At 43.1% G+C, this 16121-nt stretch overlaps 1 protein-coding gene across 1 annotated transcript in view; it reads left to right on the forward strand.

Annotated features, from left to right (window-relative positions):
* The window catches only part of LOC139542113 (beta-citrylglutamate synthase B-like), a 30824-nt gene extending 16322 nt beyond the window's left edge, over positions 1-14502 (forward strand). The window contains exons 3-5 of the mRNA XM_071347164.1: positions 3009-3095; positions 10935-11138; positions 12067-14502. Coding sequence (XP_071203265.1) covers positions 3009-3095; positions 10935-11138; positions 12067-12578 — 803 coding nt within the window. The 3' untranslated portion in view covers positions 12579-14502. The remainder of the gene's footprint in view (positions 1-3008; positions 3096-10934; positions 11139-12066) is intronic.
* Positions 14503-16121: the final 1619 nt, after the last annotated feature.

A 16121-nucleotide genomic window follows, 5' to 3' on the forward strand; every position in this document is an offset into this window, starting at 1 on the left:
ACCTAATACAAACACACTTATTGTAACATCATTTGTTAGCCTCTAGTCATTATCTCTCTGCATCTTTAGCATGAAAAACAAATCCATTAACTTTAGGCTACCACTGTACATAACAGCACCGCTATGTCTATTTTATTGTATATTTTACTTTTTATTGCTATGACTTGTCTATACTGTGTATTGTACATGATGTGCAGTGATCTGTATTGTGCTGTATAAAATAAATAATTGCCGGTTCATCGATTGTCATGTCATTACATAGGTCTACACGATGTTTTGTTGGCTTTTACCAATTTACCTTTAGTATTCAAATGTTACTGAAACATTGACTTGACAGCTATATTTCATTCACACAACTATCATGTGGCATACTGTAATGAATCACTTATAGTAGACATTAACAAAATAGATGGTACTGGTAGAAATGGCATTTATTACAGTGATTTGACAGAATTGGAACAAAATAAGTTGTACTGGTTCAAACAGCATTTATTAAAGTGATTTGACTAAATTAGTTAGGCAATATCTGGCTGTGAAGCTAAATCATCGGAGTGTAATTACAACAGGCCCATTACATCCTCTTCTCCTTGAATCCCATGTACTCCTGTGGGCGAGGGATATTTGAAGCGAATGGCAGAAACAACACGTGAATGCATGACTCTTCTGGTCCCAGTCTATAGACCTTCAGTGCCTACTCCAACACCAGTTGATATGCAACCAGCCTGTATTGACTAAGAACAACTAAGTTGTTATTTGTGAGTAGCTAGAGCCAAATAATCTAATAACAGGAAACAATTTAATTTGATCAGAATTAAATTATAAAACAAAAGTTATCAACAGATCTTTTATATTTTGTTACTGTGTGCTGGGACAAGCAAGAGTAATGTCACTTAGGTATGGGCTATTTTTTCCAGTTTATTTTTGGGACAGAAGAATCTAGGATTGATGAAAGTAAAAGTCCTTGCGGTTTGTTAGTCTCTGGGTGCGCTGCTTTCTTCGCTGTAGATACACTACATGACCAAAAGTATGTGGACACCGCTCTTTGAAACATCTCATTCAAAAATCATGGACATTAATGTGGAGTTGGTCCCCCCATTTTGCCTCCACTTTTCGGGAAAGGCTTTCCACTAGATGTTGGAACATTGCTGCGGGGACTTTCTTCCATTCAGCCCAAGAGAATTAGTGAGGTCGGGCACTGATGTTGTGCGATTAGGCCTGGCTAGCAGTCGACGTTCCAATTCATCTCAAAAGTATTCGATGGGGTTGAAGTCAGGACTCTGTAGGCCAGTCAAGTTCTTCTACACTGATCTCGACAAACTTTTTCTGTATGGACCTCACTTTCTGCACTGGGGAATTGTCATGCTGAAACAGGAAAGGGCTTTCCCCAAACTGTTGCCACAAAGTTGGAAGCACAGAATCGTCTAGGGATCTCATTGTATGCTGTAGCATTAAGATTTCCCTTAACAGGAACTAAGGGGCCTAGCCCGAACCATGAAAAACAGTACCAGACCATTATTCCTCCTCTTCCAAACTTTACAGCTGGCACTATGCATTGGGGCAGGTAGCGTTCTGCTGGTATTCGCTAAGCCCAGATTCGTCCGTCGGACTGCCAGATGAGGCGTGATTCATCACTCCAGAGAACACGTTTCCACCACTCAGGCCGATGCTTGGCATTTTGCATGGTGATCTTAGGCTGCTCGGCCATGGAAACCCATTTCATGAAGATCCCAACGAACAGTTCTTGTGCTGACGTTGCTTCCAGAGGCAGTTTGGAACTCGGTAGTGAGTCTTGCAACCGAGGGACAGACGATTTATACGCGCTTTAGCATACCCGTTCCCGTTCTGTGAGCTTGTGTGGCCTACCACTTTGCGGCTGAGCCGTTGTTGCTTCTAGACGTTTCCACGTCACAATAACAGCACTTACAGTTGACCGGAGCAGCTCTAGCAGGGCAGAAATTTGACGAACTGACTTGTTGGAAAAGTGGCATCCAATGACGGTGCCACGTTGAAAGTCACTGAGCTCTTAAGTAAGGCCATTCCACTGACAAATTTGTCTATGGAGATTGCATTGCTGTGTGCTCGATTGTATACACCTGCCAGCAACGGGTGTGGCTGAAATAGCCAAATCCACTAATTTGAAAGAGTTTCCACATACTTTTGGTCATGTAGAGTATCAAGCCCGCGATGGCAGTAACAAGTCCCACTCAGCACAGCACAAACACTCTTTGTTGGTTGCCATTGGTTGATATGCCCCGCCGTCCCCCTCAGACCAGGGTCTCGCCACCGCTTCTGCTAGTTCGTCTACCGACTCCGCAGATTCCCCCTCCCTCCAAAATTCTGGCTCTAATAAATATGGCTCTGAATAAAACATTTCTTCTACTACCTCAAAGTCCGACATGATTCATCAAATGTTATTATGATGATTTGCCAATAAGCAAGTGAGCTAGCTACTAGAGTACGCAACAGTTGGCTGTCTCCTGGGAAAAGAGCACAGGCAGAAAGAACCCAAAGTAGTCCGTAAATGAGGAAGTTGATACAATGTAATTTCTGATGAATATCAGAAAAATTTACTAACTTATAAAATATTGATTACTGAGTATAGCTTTGTACGTTTTTATAAATGACCGACCACCCAGATTTGGAGAAGTTATGTCTATTTCCCAGGAGATGGATAGTAGATACCCATAGACTTCCAGCAATTGCGGTAAGCTAATGATATGCTGCCTTCAACTTCCTTAGAACTGCATGCATAGACATAAATATGGTATTTGTGAGTTCATCTGACTCTGGGTAAGTAGGAAATTACCCCAAATACCGAAATATCCCTTGAACACAGAATGACATACCCACAGCAATCCTCACCCAATGGCAATCATTCCTTGCTTCACAAGTCAGAACATGGTTCCTATAGCAACAAACTCCATTTTGCACAGTCAAATAACTGTAATGGAGAGAGTTTGATCATTGGACAAATTGTAACGTGTGTGTGTGTCTTGTGTTATTCGTAGGAGGACACGAGAACTTCCGCAAGATGATTGATGAAGCGGAACCGCTGGGCTACCCTGTGGTGGTGAAGAACGCACGTGGTCACAGAGGTCAGTCTGACTGCAACCATCCCTCCGTTCACCTCTCTCACTCCTCTCTTTAATAACAAAACCAGACCACGCCTCTCGATTTATGCAAAACTGTTTCTCGAATCCTCGTACACCATTGTGTGCATGACCAACAGCACTTTGGTCCACCCATGTAAGGAATTTAACAAAGGGATGCTAAGTGATTATGTCGTTGTGAAAAGGAAAGCATATAGTACAATTTTTTTTATTTTTTTTTATTTCACCTTTATTTAACCAGGTAGGCTAGTTGAGAACAAGTTCTCATTTGCAACTGCGACCTGGCCAAGATAAAGCATAGCAGTGTGAACAGACAACACAGAGTTACACATGGAGTAAACAATAAACAAGTCAATAACATGGTGGAAAAAAAGAGAATCTATATACAATGTGTGCAAAAGGCATGAGGTAGGCAATAAATCGAATAAATACAATTTAGCAGATTAACACTGGAGTGATAAATCATCAGATGATCATGTGCAAGAAGAGATATTGGTACTGGTGTGCAAAAGAGCAGAAAAGTAAATAAATAAAAGCAGTATGGGGGGTGAGGTAGGTAAATTGGGTGGGTAGTTTACAGATGGACTATGTACAGCTGCAGCGATCGGTTAGCTGCTCGGATAGCAGATTTTTAAAGTTGTTGAGGGAGATAAAAGTCTCCAACTTCAGAGATTTTTGCAATTCGTTCCAGTCGCAGGCAGCAGAGAACTGGAAGGAAAGGCGTCCAAATGAGGTTTTAGCTTTAGGGATGATCAGTGAGATACACCTGCTGGAGCGCGTGCTGCGGGTGGGTGTAGCCATCGTGACCAGTGAACTGAGATAAGGCGGCACTTTACCTAGCATAGCCTTGTAGATGACCTGGAGCCAGTGGGTCTGACGACGAACATGTAGCGAGGGCCAGCCGACTAGGGCATACAGGTCGCAGTGGTGGGTCGTATAAGGTGCTTTAGTAACAAAACGAATGGCACTGTGATAAACTGCATCCAGTTTGCTGAGTAGAGTGTTGGAAGCTATTTTGTAGATGACATCGCCGAAGTCGAGGATCGGCAGGATAGTCAGTTTTACTAGGGTAAGTTTGGCGGCGTGAGTGAAGGAGGCTTTGTTGCGGAATAGAAAGCCGATTCTTGATTTGATTTTGGATTGGAGATGTTTGATATGAGTCTGGAAGGAGAGTTTGCAGTCTAGCCAGACACCTAGGTACTTATAGATGTCCACATATTCTAGGTCGGAACCGTCCAGGGTGGTGATGCTAGTCGGGCGTGCGGGTGCAGGCAGCGAACGGTTGAAAAGCATGCATTTGGTTTTACTAGCGTTTAAGAGCAGTTGGAGGCCACGGAAGGAGTGTTATCATCGACTGCTTATTTAAACCCATTTTTATCATACTCGCTGATTTTTCAAGTTTACTTCTCATTTAGAGTAGGATTGCCAGAGAAGTTTTTGACTAATGTCAAGTTAGGAAAGAGATTGAACCTTAGCTATTTCACAGAGGCCTCCTGGCCCATCAACTTTTCATTCATAGTCATTGACACTTTAATTGGTCTCCCAGTTGGTCTCCCATTGTCTGTGTCGATAACAATAGACTTTGGGTAATGACAGGGAATAGATAGTCTATCAAGAAAGGGCATTGTTAACGCTAGAACCGCCATAGGCAAACGGCCACTGACGTTTGATTTTGTATATACAAAAAAATCAGCCCCACCCAAAAAGCTACAGTGCATTCGGAAAGTATTCAGACCCCTTGACTTTTTCCACATTTTGTTACATTACAGCCTTATTCTAAAATTGATTAAATAGTTTTTTCCCGAATCAATCTATACACAATACGCCATAATGACAAAGTATAAACTGTTTTTTTGACATTTCTGCTAATATTTAAAAATGACATAAGTATTCAGACCCTTTACTCAGTACTTGGTTGAAGCACCATTGGCAGCAATTAAAGCCTCGAGTCTTCTTGGGTATGACGTTACAAGCGTGGCACACCTGTATTTGGAGAGTTTCTCCCATTTCTCTGCAGATCCTATCAGGTTAGATGGGAATCGTTGCTGCACAGCTATTTTCAGGTCTCTCCAGAGATGTTCGATCGGGTTCAAGTCCAGGCTCTAGCTGGGCCACTCAAGGACATTCAGAGACTTGTCCCTTAGCCAGTTCTGTGTTGTCTTGTCTGTGTGCTTAGGGTCGTTGTCCTGTTAGGTGAATCTACGCCCGAGTCTGAGGTCCTGAGCACTCTGGAGCAGGTTTTCATCAAGGTTTGCTCCGTTAATCTTTGCCTCGATCCTGACTAGTCTCCAAGTCCCTGCCGCTGAAAAACATCCTCACAGCATGATGCTGCCACCATCATGCTTCACCGTAGGGATGGTGCCAGGTTTCCTCTAGATGTGACGCTTGGCATTCAGGCCAAATCAATCAAATTTATCAATCAAATGTATTTATACAGCCCTTTTTACATCAGCCAATGTCACAAAGAGCTATAAACCCAGCCTAAAACCACAAACAACAAGCAATGCAAAAGTAGAAGCACGGTGGCTAGGAAAAACTCCCTAGAAAGGCAGGAATCTAGGAAGAAACCAAGAGAGGAACCAGGCTCTGAGGGGGTGGCCAGTCCTCTTCTGGCGGTACCGGGTTGAGATTATAACAGTACATGGCCAAGATGTTCAAACGTTCATAGATGACCAGCAGGATCAAATAATAATCACAGTGGTTGTAGAGTGTGCAACAGGTCAGCACTTCAGGACTAAATGTCAGTTGGCTTTTCATAGCTGAGCATTCAGAGTTAGAGACAGCGGGGGTGGTAGAGAAAGAGTGTCGAAAACAGCAGGTCTAGGACAAGGTAGCACGTCCGGTGAACAGGTCAGGGTTCCATAGCCGCAGGTAAAACAGTTGAAACTGGTGCAGCAGCACGACCAGGTGAACTGGGAACAGCAAGGAGTTATCAGACCAGGTAGTCCTGAAGCATGGTCCCAGGGCTCAGGTCCTCCGGGAGGGAGAGTGAGAGCGAGAGAATTAGAGGGAGCATGCTTAAATTCCTACAGGGCACCGGATAAGACAGAAGAAATACTCCAAACATAACAGATTGACCATAGCCCCCCAGTCACAAACTATTGCAACATAAATACTGGAGGCTGAGACAGGAGGGGACGGGAGACACTGGCCCCGTTTGACGATACCCCTGGACAGGGCCAACCAGGCAGGATATAACCCCACCCACTTTGTCAAAGCACAGCACCCACTCCACTAGAGGGATATCTTCAAACCACCAACTTACTACCCTGAGACAAGGCTGAGTATAGCCCACAAATATATCCCCCACGGCACGAACCCGAGGGGGGCGCCAACCCCGGACAGGAAGATCATGTCAGTGACTCAACCCACTCAAGTGATGCACCCCTCCTAGGGACGGGATGGAAGAGCACCAGTAAGCAAGTGGCTCAGCTCCCGTAATAGGGTTAGAGGCAGAGAATCCCAGTGGAGAGAGGGGAACTGGCCAGGCAGAGACAGCAAGGGCGGTTCATTGCTCCAGTGCCTTTCCGTTCACCTTCACACTCCTGGACCAGAATACACTCAATCATAGGACCTACTGAAGAGATGAGTCTTCAATAAAGACTTAAAGGTCGAGACTGAGTCTGCGTCTCTCACATGGATAGGCAGGCCATTCCATTAAAATGGAGCTCTATAGGAGAAAGACCTGCCTCCAGCTGTTTGCTTAGAAATTCTAGGGACAATAAGGAGACCTGCGTCTTGTGACTGTAGCATACGTGTAGGTATTGTCATTTGGATTGTGAAATCCAACAGAAGATCTCTTTGTTTTTTGGGACCTAGAACTAGCATTTCTGTTTTGTCTGAGTTTAAAAGTTAAATATTTGCCGCCATCCACTTCCTTGTGTCTGAAACACAAGCTTCCAGGGAGGGCGATTTTAGGTCTTCACCATGTTTCATCGAAATGTACAGCTGTGTATTGTCCGCATAGCAGTGAAAGTTAACATTATGTTTCCAAATGACCTCACCAAGAGGTAGAATATATAGTGAAAACAATAGTGGTCCTAGAACGGAACCTTGATGAACACCGAAACTTTGTTGATTTGTTAGAAGACAAACCATCCACAGAGACAAACTGATATCTTTCCGACAGATAAGATCTAAACCAGGCCAGAACGTGTCCGTATAGACCAATTTGGGTGTCCAATCTCTCCAAAAGAATGTCATAATTGATGGTGTCAAAAGCGGCACTAAGGTCTAGGAGCACGAGGACAGATACAGAGCCTTGGTCTGACGTCATTAAATGGTAATTTACCACCTTCACGAGTGCAGTCTCAGTGCTATGATGGGGTCTAAAACCAGACTGAAGCATTTCTTATACATTGTTTGTCATCAGGAAGGCAGTGAGGCAGCTTTTTCCCAAAAAAATGAGAGGAATGGGAGATTCTAAATATAGGCCGATAGTTTTTTATATTTTCTTGGTCAAGTTTGGGCTTTTTCAAGAAAGCTATATATTACTGCCACTTTTAGTGAGTTTGGTACACATCCAGTGGATAGTGAGACATTTTTTATGTTCAACATAGGAGGGCCAAGCACAGGAAGCAGCTTTTTCAGTAGTTTAGTTGGAATAGGGTCCAGTATGCAGCTTGAAGGTTTAAAATCAAATCAAATGTTATTTGTCACATGCGCTGATTGCAACAGGTGTAGTCTGGAAGCGCATCATGAATCTTTGAGTTGTCCGGGAATTTCTAGCACTGCTTTTGATGATCCTTGGTTGGGTTTTAAGCAGATTATTTGTTGCGATTGCAAACGTAATAAATTGGTGGTCCGATAGTCCAGGATTATGAGGAAACATTAAGATCCACAATATTTATTCCACAGGACAAAACTGGTCCAGAGTATGACTGTGGCAGTGATTCCGGAGACATGTTAGACAAAACCCACTGAGTCGATGATGGCTCCGAAAGCCTTTTGGAGTGGGTCTACTTTTTCTTGTGAATATTAAAGTCACCAAAAATGTGAATATTATCTGTCATGACTACAAGGTCCCATAGGAATTCAGGGAACTCAGTGAGGAACGCTGTATACGGCCCAGGAGGCCTGTAAACAGTAGCTATAAAAAGTGATTGAGTAGGCTGCATAGATGACTAAAAGCTCAAAAGACAAAAACGCAGTCTTTTTTTTTGTAAATTGAAATTTGACGTTGTAAATGTTAGCAACACCTCTGCCTTTGCGGGATGCACGGGGGATATGGTCACTGGTGTAACCAGGAGGACAGGCCTCATTTAACACAGTAAGTTAATCAGGCTTAAGCCATGTTTCAGTCAGGCCAATCACATCAAGATTATGATCAGTGATTAGTTCATTGACTATAACTGCCTTGGAAGTGAGGGTTCTAACATTAAGTAGCCCTATTTTGAGATGTGAAATATCACAATCTCTTTCAATAATGACAGTAGTTCAATCTTGGTTTCATCAGAGCAGAGAATCTTGTTTTTCATGGTCTGAGAGTCTTTAGGTGCCTTTTGGCAAACTCCAAGCGGGCTGTCATGTGCCTTTAACTGAGGAGTGGCTTCCGTCTGGCCACTCTACTATGGCCTGATTGGTGGAGTGCTGTAGAGATGGTTGTCCTTCTGGAAGGTTCTCCCATCTCCACAGAGGAACTCTAAAGCTCTGTCAGAGTGACCATTGGGTTTTTGGTCACTTCCCTGACCAAGGCCCTTCTCCCCCGATTGCTCAGTTTGGCCGAGCGACCAGCTCTAGGAAGAGTCTTGGTGGTTCCAAACTTCTTCCATTTAAGAATGATGGAGGCCAGTGTGTTCTTGGGCTCCTTCAATGATGTAGAAATCTTTTGGTGCCCTTCCCCAGATCTATTCCTTCGACCTCATGGCTTGGTTTTTGCTCTGACATGCACTGTCAACTATGGGACCTTATATAAACAGGTGTGTACCTTTCCAAATAATGTCCAGTCAATTGAATTTACCAGATGTGGACTCCAATAAAGTTGTAGAAACATCTCAAGAATGATGAATGGAAACAGGATGCGCCTGAGCTCAATTTTGAATCTCAGAAAAGGGTCGGAATACTTATGTAAATAAGGTATTTGTTTTGTATTTGTCATTACCGGATATTGTGTGTAGATTGCTGAGAAAAAGATCAAATTTAATCCATTTTAGAATAAGGCTGTAACATAACAAAATGTGGGAAAATTCAAGGGGTCTGAATACTTTCCGAAGGCACTGTATGTCCTGCTCCTTCCCTGACTTTTACTAAATGTTTGTATTTTACACTGCTCATACGTCATAATTTATTCAATCGAAAACATTCTACATGTTGCAGTAGGCCTTTAGAATAATGCAAAACATATCCTTGACTCTATCCATTGAACCTAACGATGCCAGCCCACTGAATGAATGACAAATGGATGGAATGGTCAATAATTGTGCAAGTTAATTCACAATCAAATTTAAATGAAGCCAAACTGGAGGGTGAAATGAGGTTGACTTAGTTCAGAAAGACAATAGTGTAAAGATAATTTTGTGTTATGCCTATTCATCACCGTTGCTGCTCATGTTTAGTAATTTGACCCTGCAGGTTGATACCATTCTCTTTTACATTTTACTTTGTATAAAGAAGCAGTTATGGGACTGTTTTACTTACTTTATTACTAATTGAATGTATTGTAAGAGAAACGAAAACATGCTATATGTTGCAGTAGGCCTTTAGAATAATGCAAAACATATCCTTGACTCTATCCAACTTGATGAGCAGGAAACAAACAATGCCAGTCAGCCTGCACAGCCATCCCATCGAAACGACACCTAAACTATACCCAAACTAATTTCACACATAATAAGAGTTAGCTTATAGACAAGATTTAAGTTGACAATAGTCTGATGAGTGACAATATTAGACCAACTGTCAAATTGTACATGAAGAGATGGGCTTACTTGTAATTTACAGATGCATGGAAAGGATCATCACTTCATCAAATCATCCTTCATAGTCATTATGCAGGTGAAACATTTTGATTTCTATATAGTATCAGAAAGAGCATATTTCCAGTTTCTATTACACTTACCTTTGTCAAATAACTCTCATAATTCAAGAGGTGCAGATTTCACTTTTTCCAAGAATATCCGTGCTGTCCATGCATTCAGCACATGACCAATCGCGCGGCAGCATTGCTCTGGCTACGAAGCAAAAACTAGTAACATTAGCATATTTTAATTAAAATAATTATATTTATTCAATTCATCCTTTACAAAACTTCTGAAGTCGAGAACAAAAAAATGATATTGAAAGCAAAACAAACTCAAAATGATTGATAGCAAAACAAAATATTGCACAGATTGTTTTTTTATGCAGAGCAAATCAATTGTAAATGGATACAACAAAATCAGTGATAAAAATAAATGATAACGCAATTAAATAAAACGCCTCCCACTTTCCTGCAATTGTCCTTGTCTTTGGTTAAGTGGGAAGTTTTGGCACATTCATTCCAACAACATAGCACCTTACTGCTGCTTTGCCTCTGATGGAAGTTCAGATGTAGCTGGAAGTGGTAAAAAATAACATTCACGAGGGAAAAACACGTGAAAAATATACATGTGAATTTTTTACTGTTCACGGGATTTTCCTCATGTTTTTTTTCTGTAAGGGTTGTGACTCTAAACTCTTCCTCGCTCTCTCTTTCTCATTCTGCTTTTCTCATTCACTGTCCAGGCCACGAACCATCAATAGCCAAAGTTTATTTTTCTTTTTTAAAGCGTCTTCTTCATGTAATGAAAAGTTATATATAAATGAAATCATTCTCTCTTGCTCCCCTTCACTCTGTCTCACCCACAGGAAAGGCAGTGTTCCTGGCCAGGGACAAGCACCACCTGGCCGACCTGAGCCACCTGATTCGCCACGACGCTCCCTACCTCTTCCAGGAGTACGTGAAGGAGTCTCACGGCCGCGACGTCCGGGTGGTGCTGGTGGGCGACCGCGTCATCGGCTCCATGCTGCGCTGCTCCACCGATGGACGCATGCAAAGCAACTGCTCCCTGGGTGAGTGATGCTGGAAAGAGGAGAGGAGGATATTTGGTCACTCTTGGAGGACAATAGGATTGACATTTTTTTAATGCGTCTTTATTTACAAAATGTACACGTTTCGGCTTGTAGCCTTTGTCAGGGTTTTACAGACAGAAAATGAAAGGAGTCTTAAGTGAAATGGACAGGCAGGTCCCCTAGGAAGCCCACTGGTGGGTCCTATGCAAAGTTTGTCTCCAGTGGTTAGGTCTATAGACTGGTTATTGCTAAAGAGAACCAAGGTCAGGGCCAAATCAGTTTTTTAATATACTGATGTTATTTTCAGTGAATGAGATCATTTCTTAAGAAACATATGGAACTGACCCTGAACATGCTATTTCATGTATGTTAGGAAACCACACCAGAGCACAGGGGACAGTGAGAGGAGCATTGCACTTGAATTTGGCCAAAGAAGGACAATAGTTGTCTTGAATGTGACTTTGCTTTTGATGACAGACATGATTATGCTTGTCATAACGTCTTCAGTTTTAGGCTAGCAAACACACTCATGTCTTGTGACATTTTGGGGTCATCAGCCATCAATTGTTCCACAGTTACATGACAAGTGTCACATTGTGTTTTAAAACAAAATGTCGTTTGTCTTACGCAAGCATAGATTCTCGGTTGCTCTGGCTTACTTACATAATATATAATTTATTTGTTTGTCCATCCTATTTCTATCGTTCTAAAATAAATACAAATAATTCCACATTTCACAATACATTAAGAAACAGTTGCCCTGGGAGTCGGTGTTTTCTCTGTCCTGTCATTCCTTGCCATAGAGGCCTCAGAGAATGTGAATAATGTGAATGTAAGGCACACAGTGAACAGTCCACAGATCGCAGTTACTGGCGTGTCTGTGGTACTGACGTACCGGTCTTTTCCATTGTGCCCTCCTCTCCCGCAGGCGGCGTGGGGATGATGTGCCCGCTGAGTGAGCAGGGCAAGCAGCTGGCGGTGCAGGTGTCCAACATCCTTGGCATGGACGTGTGCGGCATTGACCTGCTGCAGCTCAACGACGGCTCGTTCGTGGTGTGCGAGGCCAACGCCAATGTGGGCTTCATTGCCTTCGATCAGGCGTGCGGCATGGACGTGGCGGGCATCGTGGCTGACTACGCCCTCTCGCTGCTGCCTAGCCGCCTGACACGCAAGATGTCGCTGCTCTCGGTGGTGTCCAGTGCCAGCGAGACTAGCAGTGAGCCTGAGGTGTGCCCGGCGCCCAGCAACGTACTGCCCGAGGCCGTGTGCAACATGAGCGTGGGGTCCACTTCTAGTGAGAGCGACCCCGAGCTGGCCGATACCACCCCGCAGCCCACGAGCCGCCAAGTTGGCCCCAGCCCGGTCCTGCCCAACCTCCCTGACCCGGCCTACAACTTCAACACCCTCCTCGCCAACGAGATCAAACTATTGACTGAGTGAGCTGAATACAGCCATGGCACACATGCACACTTACACACACAGACACACTTACAAACACACACCTGAACACATGGCAATGGACATTCCTGTTACAGAGCACAAACACAAACTCCTATACACGTTACACAGGCAAAAGCATGAGCTGAACAAACAAAAATGAAATGAAAAATGCCATGACCACAGAAACTGACATTACGAACAGACATAGACGCACACGCCTTCTCTTACTAACTCTCCCCATAAACACATAGAGATCTGAGGCTGCTCCCCTGACTCTACTGCTCCTCTCCCCCACTGCGAACAACCCAGTTTTACAACCGCAGGTGGTGGCAGAAGTGGGATCCAAAAGGTTAGCTGAATTACTGAATCTTTTTGTTTTCAATTGCATTGTGAGTGTGAGTTGAGTAAGAGTGTTTTTTGGGAGAACCCTAAAGAGCATTGCATACATCAGCACATAGTCAACCGAAGTTTTATTTATTTGCACCAAAGAAAACAAGTGATGGACAACAATACAGTTAAAAACACATTTAAAACAACTGTTCGCAGGTGTGGTTGGAAGCCCAAGGCCTTATATGAAAATCACGCCAGTCTATCACCCAATTGAACTGAACACACACTACAAAACTGTATCTTGGAGAATGAGAATGATGCGTGGTCGTCGTTATAGATCAACCACTGAGGAAGTAACCAGGCTTGATTTACTGGTGGTGAAATGAAGTGTTTTTCAAGTGATTTTCTCCATAACTGGGAGAGGGGTACATACAGAGGACTAGTTAGACTGCCCACCAGCTCCATGTAGCAGAGGACAGACCGGGTTCACCGTCACAGGGACTATTAAGTGCAGATTGGGGTCAATTCCATTTTCTACCTCAGTTAAATCTGGAAATGAGATGATTGAAATTGACAAATAAAAAAATCGCTGTCACATTTAATTCACATTAAATTCACGAATTGTCTGTAATCAAAATGGGACTTACCACCCAATGCTGACAAGGAGCCCCTAAACACGGGATCATTAGAATAACAAAACTGACCTAGCACCATTGCCTAGAGGCACCTTGTATAGTAACAACACTACACGATACCCGCCAAGAGATTCCATCTAGAAATGCATAAGCATAGTTGACCCTGAAACTCTAAAATCGAGCGCTACTGTCACTTGGTTTTCAAGTTAATGTTTTTAGCGGCTCGTTTTTATTCGGATTTTTACAAGAACAATAGTCAAACGGCGACTCTTTCTCTTCATCTGAAATAAAGCACTTTAAGATAAACCGATGAATTGCATGGTGGAACCACATACTCGGGAGCAGGTTGACGTTTATTGTCATGAGGGTTGTCCTGGAGGCAGAACTGAGTGATTTCCCCTTAGATAGACTAGCTGCAAAGTCAAATTTGTCTATATTGTAAAAATTCATGAAAACTAAAATGTGCTTTTTGGTCTCAATTTAGGATTAGAGATGTTATGATTTTGTGGCTGTGCTAGCTAGTGACCATTCTGCAGAGCTGCCTCCAGAACAATATTCACGGGACTTGGGAGGCAAGTTGAATCCGTCTAGAAACAGTGCGGAAGCTGTCACTACACCTACAAGAAAAATATACCTCAATACAGAAAACTTCTCACTGCCATAGAATAAACTACTTTGAGTCATACATATCAGCCAGCATCCTTGTGGTTTCAAGTGAGCCTTGACTTTACAAGATTTCCCTCCCTTGATACATAGGGCGTAGATATACTGTAGTCAAGTACATTCTTTGTAAATAATAATTTTAGAAGTGTTCATGCTTACTAGTCTCTGGCTGATATGAAAACCATAAGGGCTGAAATAACTGCTAACTTTCTCAACTTAAACATTTTGGTAAACTTGTGTAGAAAAGATTGGTTTGTACAGAACTGCAATGTCAAAAATAAATGTTTTACAAAAAACACGAGTGCTAACGTTTCTGTGGATTTGGCTAAATGTGTTTAATCAGCCCAATGTTTTGACCGGTGATGAATTACTGTTTATTCAACTCAAGTGAGGTAAACTTCATAAACTTGTTGTACAAATAAAATGCAAAACAATACTTACTTTTTTTACAGTGTGTTTGATAGAATGTTACTTTTTTATTCCTCAAAAGGAAAACTTCTCCAGGGATATCTGTTGCCTAGAGCTTCTTTCTTGAGCTGTTGGTTACTTGCGGTAAATCTACCACTCAGCCTTCAAAAAATACCTATCCACTAGGTATTAACTTTGGGGCATCCATCATCAACCAAAAAGCATTCGCAGTAATCATCCAAAGCACAAGCCACTCTACTTTGTGCCTAGCTACAGCATAGTGTTAAGGCATATAACCCATATGTAGAAGGCTTCGATGTCAAACCTTTGACTCTAACATAACTCAGGGAAGCAGCCTTGATCTCATCCCCACTCCTAAGGCATCTGACATATCCATCCTAGCTACAGATCTGCCTAAAATGTGTATTGATGACAAACAAAAAAGGATGTGTAACTATTAAAAGATGCGTTGTACCATTAAGGTTAACACTCACTTTTTCCCCTTGTTTTATAATGTTCAGTGTTTTTTCCACTAATTCATTTCTGGTATTTTTTAAGGATGTGGTTTGTGTGCACTTATCTTGTCTCAAAGTGAGGCCGCTGTGAAGCATGATTTTTGTGGGGGGCGATTTACTAACCATCTGGAATGTAATGGGTCTCCATGGGGAAGATATCACAAGTATGCCAAACACGGCAAAGAATTTGGGGAAAGTTTTAGGGGAAATGCTGTCAAGTATTTCAGCAGCTCCACTGGGAGGTAACACCATTTACAGTACTGTGATTTGTCCAACATTATGAAATATCTATTTGAGTAAACTGAATCCCCTGTACTTGAAATAGGGCCAGGGGGTCTGATCATCAATAAGTCTAAGTCACCCTGCTTCCACAGTTTTTGGGTGACTGGTCTACAATTGTTGTTGTCCCTTTTATTTTCCCAAAGGTTACGTTTGATGTGTTGTCCTGTATATCAAGCCTGTGTCATTAGACATTCATACTTTTAAAAAATTCATGTAAAGAGAAGACATCCTAGAGTCTAGACCAGGGGGCAAAGTACGGCCCACCGGGCACTTCAATCCGTCCCGCGAGACCCCTTTTTTCTCCCCAATTTCGTGGTATCAAATTGGTAGTTACAGTCTTGTCCCATCGCTGCAACTCCCGTACAGACTCGGGAGTGGCGAAGGTCGAGAGCCGTGCGCCCTCCGAAACACGACCCAGCCAAGCTGCACTGCTTCTTGACACAATGCCCGCTTAACCCGGAAGCCAGCTGCATCAATGTGTCAGAGGAAATGCCGTACACCTGCCGACCGCGTCAACGTGCATGCGCCCGGCCCACCATAGGAGTCGCTAGAGCGCGATGGGACAAGGAATCTCGGCCTGCCAAACCCTCTCCTAACCCGGACGACGCTGGGCCAATTGTGTTCCGCCCCATGGGTCTCCCAGTCACGGCAAGCTGTGACACAGCCTGGGATCGGACCCGGGTCTGTAGTGACGCCTCATGCACAGCAAT

The sequence above is a fragment of the Salvelinus alpinus genome, chromosome 17 (genome assembly GCF_045679555.1).
Source record: "Salvelinus alpinus chromosome 17, SLU_Salpinus.1, whole genome shotgun sequence".
In the NCBI taxonomy this organism is placed as follows: Eukaryota; Metazoa; Chordata; class Actinopteri; order Salmoniformes; family Salmonidae; genus Salvelinus; species Salvelinus alpinus.